This window comes from Chiloscyllium plagiosum, chromosome 26 (genome assembly GCF_004010195.1).
Source record: "Chiloscyllium plagiosum isolate BGI_BamShark_2017 chromosome 26, ASM401019v2, whole genome shotgun sequence".
NCBI lineage: Eukaryota > Metazoa > Chordata > Chondrichthyes > Orectolobiformes > Hemiscylliidae > Chiloscyllium > Chiloscyllium plagiosum.
Window position 1 is genome coordinate 47,876,132 of NC_057735.1, and position 6,846 is coordinate 47,882,977.

The 6,846-nt window shown below is 45.8% G+C and overlaps 1 protein-coding gene across 1 annotated transcript in view; it reads left to right on the plus strand.

Moving 5' to 3' along the window:
* Window positions 1–5,744, plus strand: part of LOC122562997 (zonadhesin-like) — a 25,857-nt gene extending 20,113 nt beyond the window's left edge. The window contains exon 4 of the mRNA XM_043716295.1: window positions 3,289–5,744. Coding sequence (XP_043572230.1) covers window positions 3,289–5,355 — 2,067 coding nt within the window. The 3' untranslated portion in view covers window positions 5,356–5,744. The remainder of the gene's footprint in view (window positions 1–3,288) is intronic.
* Window positions 5,745–6,846: the final 1,102 nt, after the last annotated feature.

The following is a 6,846-nucleotide window of genomic DNA, read 5'->3' on the forward strand; positions in this document are numbered from 1 at the left end:
GTGTATAGTGTAGTGGGGTCACCTGTAGTGTGACATGAACCCAAGATCCCGGTTGCAACCATCCTCAGGGGTATTGAACCTGGCTGTCAGCCTCTGCTCGGCCAATTTGTGTTGTTGTCTGTCTTGAAGTCTGCCTTGGAGGATGATCACCTGAAGATCCGAGGCCGAATGACCCAGATCGCTGAAGTGCTTCCTGACTAGAACACCCCTGTCTGTTGATTGTTGTACGGTGTCCATTCAGCTGCTGTCGTAGCGTCTCTTATGATTTTTAACTTTATCAATAATGCAATGCCCTCACCCCTCTTTTACCTCTTCCCATCCTGCCTGAAATTTTAACACCCTAGAATTGCTAGTCCTGTCCTTCTGTTAACCATTTCTCAGTGATTGCAACAATATCACATTCCCACATGCTGATCAATACTTTAAGCTCATCTGCCCTACCAGTCAAGCTCCTTGCATTAAAACAGGTACAATTTAGCTTTCCAGATCTTCTATCTGCCTTACCTGTCCATGTCTTCTACACTCTCCCAGCATTTCTTCTACATCTGGTTAGACCTTGCTCCAGATTTTACATCTGCTCCTGTGCTGCATTTTCCTGCCAAGTTAGTGTAAAACCTCCCCAGCAACTCAAGTAAACGTCCCAAGCGAGGATATTGGACCCATTTTGGTTTAGGGGAAACAGGGAAACAGGTCTCACCTACCCCAGATCCCATTCCAATGATCCAAAAATTTAAAACCCTCCCTTCTGTACCTTTAGTGCCTGTTCATCTGATCTGTCTTCCTATTCCAATACCATGTAAAAGCACGTCACACTGGAAGCAATCTGGAGATTACAACTTTAGTAGTTTTCCTTATTAATCTAATGTTTAACTCTCTAACTTCCTGCTGCAGGACTCTTGCTGTTAGCACTGACAACATACCATTCCGGAAACTCATTTGCTTCCCCTGAAAAGCGAGTCATTTCCCCTTACAATTGAGCTCCCATCATTAACATTCTTCCAGTCTTTTCCCAGCTCTGTTGTGCATCAGAGCCAACATGGTATCATAAACTTGGCTGTTGCTGCTTTCCCCAGAGGGGTCATTTCCCTCACCCAACACGGCATATTTATTTGAGGGGGTATGGCCAAAGGGGACTCATGAACTGCCTGTCCACACTTACTAGTAGAATCATAGAATTCCTACAGTGTGGAAATAGGCCCTTTGGCCCAGCAGGTCCACACTGGCCCTCCGAAGAGTAACGCACCCAGACCCATTCCCCTTACTCTATTATCTTATATTTGCTGAAAATGTGTTGCTGGAAAAGCGCAGCAGGTCAGGCAGCATCCAAGGAGCAGGAGAATCAACGTTTCGGACATAAGCCCTTCTCCTGTTCCTTGGATGCTGCCGGCCCTGCTGCGCTTTTCCAGCAACACATTTTCAGCTCTGATCTCCAGCATCTGCAGTCCTCACTTTCTCCTATCTTATATTTGCCCCTGACTAATGCACTTAATTTACACATCCCTGAACACTATGGGCAATTTAGCATGGCCAATTCACCTAACCTGCACATCTTTGGACTGTGGGAGGAAACCGGAGCACCCGGAGGAAATCCATGCAGACATGGGGAGAATGTGCAGACTCCACACAGTCAGTCGCCCGAGGCTGGAATTAAACCTGGGTCCCTGGCAATGTGAGGCAGCAGTGCTAACCACTGAGCCACCATACTGCCTAGTCATCCTGGTTGCTACCCAATGCTTTTCTGCTTGTGTGATCCTCACTAAATGTGCTATCCATGACGTCCTCAGCATCATGGATGCTCCATATAGGGTCTATCCATGTGGTCAAATGTTCAGTATCCAGACTTGTTTTGATACTTGGCAACCATTAAATTCTCAATTTCCTACGGTGGAAATACAAAATGTTCCACCTGGTCTATGAAAGCTGAAGAAAATGGTTGGAGCTCCCAAGACTTTTGAAGATCCGACTTTGATTTCACTGAGGTGTCCTCTCCAAAAACCTAGCACCAGTTAGATTCAAGAGATGGCCCTATATGAGAAATCTCAACATTATCCTGCAACCTAACCACCAGCACTGAGCTGGAAATCCCCATACTGCATTTGTCAATTTTATACACGATCTGTTAACAATCCATTATATTTTATTCTACGGAGGCACGTTTTTTGAAATTGATCAAACATTGAACTCCCATGGCTGTTTAACATTTCTTGTTTCTTTTACATTTCATCCAAGAATTTGAATAGAAAATTGAAATCTTAATCACTATTGAACTGCTCATCATCCACCTTCTGATGGGAAATGAAGGTTACACCTCGTTGATATGGATGTAACTCATACTCACATCTCTATTTCATTTGTTCACAGCTCATATGGCTCAGACTCTGAGAACCTCAAAGGGTTGTTTAACCAATTGATTTACACATTCATTCTCCCATCCGATAACAATATCTACAAAGATTGTTCTTTTCCTCTCTGACTTTCAGTCTTTAGCTGTCAGTCTTTATTCTTTCTGCTGTTCTGTTATATTCAGAAAAAGCTGGTTGGTGAAGGATACAACAAGAGCCAATTATGTTGATTTACGAAGTTACGCATTCAAGCATTTAAATCCTAACTATGAAGTACAGTTATAGTCTGTGTCTATTTACAGGGGTGTAAGTGAATTCCTATGACCTACACACAGTTAAACACAGTAGTACATGGAATTAACACAATGTGGAAGCAGACCATTCAGCCCATTGAATCCACACTGACCCGCGAAAGAGCATCACACCCAGATCCACCTCCCCTACCCTATCCCTATAAGCCTGCATTTCCCCTGGCCAATCCACCGAGACTACACACCCCTGGACACTACAGGAAATTTAGCATGGTCAATTGATCGAACCTGCACATCTTTGGATTGTGGGAGGAAACTGGAGCAGACGGGGGAAAGACGTGTAAACAGACACACATGTAAACAGACAGACGTGTAAACAGACAGACCTGTAAACTTCACACAGACAGTCACCCAAGGTTGGAATCGAGCTCAGGTCCCTGGCGCTGTGAGGCAGCAGTGCTAACCACTGAGTCATTATCTGAACATGTGTCTGCATTTGTGTGCATCCTGATCATGACTCTAAGTCAGGCTGATATGTTGAGACTTGGTCAGGTTTTCCCTTACCCATCGTTTGGTGATTCTATTTCACCCATTAACGATCTGAGCCAGTTGAAGACCAAATTTTTAATTTCTGCAATAATTTGTTCAAATGGGTTTTAGAAAGAATATAATTTGCAATTTACTTCTGCCTGCAGGAACTTGCTAGCAATGTTGTTGACCCCATTCCTGCAACTTTGCCTTCAACAACACCACCTGAAGCCAGCTGTGGAGACCATGAGGTGCCCAAGTCGTCTTTGATAAATGCAGAAGGATTCAAAAGCATATTGGGGATTGGACCATTAATTGAAATTGCAGAAACAGGCAAAGCTCCCACAGAACCAGAAAAAGTCCCTGCAGAACAAGACACAACTCCCACAGAACCAGCTGAAGTTCCCACAGATTCAGCCAAAATCCCCACAGCACCAAGTAATGTTCCTGCACAACTTGATAGAATTTTCACAGAACAAGAAATAATTCCTGGAGAACTACACATAGTTCCATCAGAACAAGACAAAGTCCCCACAGCTTCAGTCAATGTCCCAGTTGAACTAAAGAAAATCCCCAAAGAACATGACAATATCTCTGCAGAACCAGACAAAATCCCCGCAGAACCAGACAAAATCCCCGCAGAACCAGACAAAATCCCCGCAGAACCAGATAAAGTCCCCACAGAACCAGACAACATCCCTGCAGAGCCAGATAAAATCCCTGCAGAGTCAGACAAAATCCCTGCAGAAGCAGACAAAATCCCTGCAGAAGCAGACAAAATCCCTGCACAGCCAGGCAAAGTCGCCACAGAACCAGACAAGGTCTCCTCAGAACCAGACAAAATTCCTTCACAACTAGACACGATCCCAGCAGAAGCAGACAAAATCCCCACAGAACCAGATGAAGTCCCCACAAAACTCGACAAAGTCTCCATAGAAACAAACAAAGTTCCTTCACGACTAGACACAATCTCCGCAGAACCGGATAAGGTTCCTGCAGAAAGAGTCAAAAGCCCCAATGAAAAAGACAAAATCCCTGCAGCAACATTCACAATCCCTGCAGAACCAGGCAAGATTTCTGCAGAGCCAGAAAAAGTCCCTGTAATACCGGACAAAATCCCTGCAGCACCAGATAAAGTCCCTGCAGGAGCAGACAAAGTCCCCACAGCAACAGACAAAGTCCCCACAGCAACAGACCAGACGTCCGCAGTAGGGGACAAAATCCCTGCAGCACCAGGGAAAGTCACCGCAGCACCAGATAAAGTCCCTGCAGAAGCAGACAAAGTCCCCACAGCAACAGACAAAGTCCCCACAGCAACAGACAAAGTCCCCACAGCAACAGACCAGACGTCTGCAGTAGAGGACAAAGCCCCTGCAGCAACAGGCAAAGCCCCTGCAGCAAAAGTCAAAGCCCCTGCATCAACAGGCAAAGTGTCCACAGCAACAGGCAGAGTTGCTGCAGCACTCATCAAAATCCCTGCTGCAATAGGCAGAGTCCCTGCAGCAACAAGCAAAGTGCCTGCAGCAGCAGGTAAAGTCCATGCAGATCCTGACAAAGCCCGTGCAGCTACAGGCGAAATCCCCACAGAGCAAGACCATGTTCCCACTGAAGCAGCTAAAGATTCAGCCAAGCAGAACCAGGCCCCCTCCAACAAACCTTTGGAGGCTGAATCAAAAACAGTGAGTACAAAAACAGCTCCCTCAATTTCAAATGTTACCAACCAAAGCTCAGTCACTCAAATGCCATCTAAAAGTACCCTGAGCTGGGAGTCAACCATGCGTTCCTCCATCACAGCTGCAGGGACAATGTCAAGCAAGTCATCAAACATAGAACCTGCAATCTCAGCACCAAGCCTGCTGACTGCAAGCAAAATCTTGACTTCACAAAAAACAGTGGATATTAAACAGACACTTGCATGGGTCCCTGAGAGAGGAGGACCACCCCCTCCAGGGGCAGGAAAAGGTTTGGCAATTTCCCAATCTGCTCCCCTTCTGTCAGGCCCTGAGCATCAACCCAGTGCCGAGCAGTTGGACCAGACCCTATACGACATCCTGTTCCACACTCCATTGGCTGTGCCGGATGGGATGCTGGTGAATGTTCCCGAGGAAGATTTTGAGTACTGGGGGGTGCTCCACTTCCATGGGCTGGAGGCAGCCCGAGACCTGATCAGGAAACGGAAGGATGATGAAGAAAAGAAACGAAAGAAGGCAAGGCCAGTTTTATACCGACCCTGAGAGTGAACATTTCCCAGCTTTAAAGAGCACCTCTTACACTGTGGGTTCACATGCAAGGACAAACACAGTGTCTTAAATAGCTGGGTGGGTGTCTGAACCCCAGGATATTGACCATTTCCCAGGAGTCCTTTGCAAGTGCCCTGTAGGATTCCTGGGCTTAGTCTTTATATTATGACAATGGATCATGTCTCTCCCTCTCCCTCCAAATTTGCAATGGGCAGCCTTGAGTCATCTACATTAAAGTGTACAAAAGGATTGATGTATAACATATGTAGCTTCTGTCTCAGGATTTTCCCAGGCTTAAAAGTCGCCATGTCCTTGCAATGTTTGTCCACAAGTGGTTTGTATGTGTCTGTGGTGCTATCTTTTATTTTGAAATAAACAATAAAAGCTCCAATAAACAAAAAAACTAGAGCAAGAGCAATAGGATTGGTTGGTGAATAATGTCACTGTTGAAGACTTTTCTCGTTTCCAATGAGAATATCAGTGAGTGGAATGTACTCACTGGTGGGTTCATGATGGACATTGTGAGATTCTGAGCCCCTTGTTGCTAAATATTATGTGAGACCGGCCATTCATCTACCCATGACTTTATGTCCCTTCAGAGAACATTAACTCTCCTTTCACTATTATACCTGGGTTCCAGAGTTGCATGGAGAAAGCCCAAGAAAGCTCACACATTGTATTCGCACAATGCATTAGCAAGTCCATTGCAATAAAACTTCAGTGAGCTTCTGCACTGTATTATGCCACCAGAACCTGGGCTTAAGGGACACTGCCTTATTACACTGCTCCTTCTTTCACAGGATATGGGTGACACCAGCAGGGCCAGCATCTAGAACAAAGAACAAAGAAAATTACAGCACATGAACAGGGCCTTCAGCCCTCCAAGCCTGCGCCAATCCAGATCCTCTATCTAAACCTGTCGTCTATTTTCTAAGGATCTGTATCCCTCTGCTCCCTGCCCATTCATGTATCTGTCTTAAATGACTCCATCGTTCCCGCCCCTACCACCTCCACTGGCAATGCATTCCAGGCACCCACCACCTTCTGCATAAAGAACTTTCCAGACATATCTCCCCTAAATTTTTGTCCTCTCACCTTGAACTCGTGACCCCTAGTAAATGAGTCCCCCATTCCAGGAAAAAGCTTCTTGCGATCCACCCTGTCTATACCTCTCATGATTTTGTAGACCTCAACCAGGTCCCCCCTCAACCTCGTCTTCCTAACAACAATAATCCGAATTTACTCAACCTGTCTCCATAGCTGGTGCCCTCCATACCAGGCAACATCCTGGTGAACCTCCTCTGCACCCTCTCCAAAGCATCCACATCCTTTTGGTAAAGTGGCGACCAGAACTGTACACAGTATTCCAAACGTGGCCAAACAAAAGTCCTATACAACTATAATATGACCTGCCAACTTCTGTACTCAGTACCCCATCCGATGAAGGAAAGCATGCCATATGCCTTCTTGACCACTCTACTGACC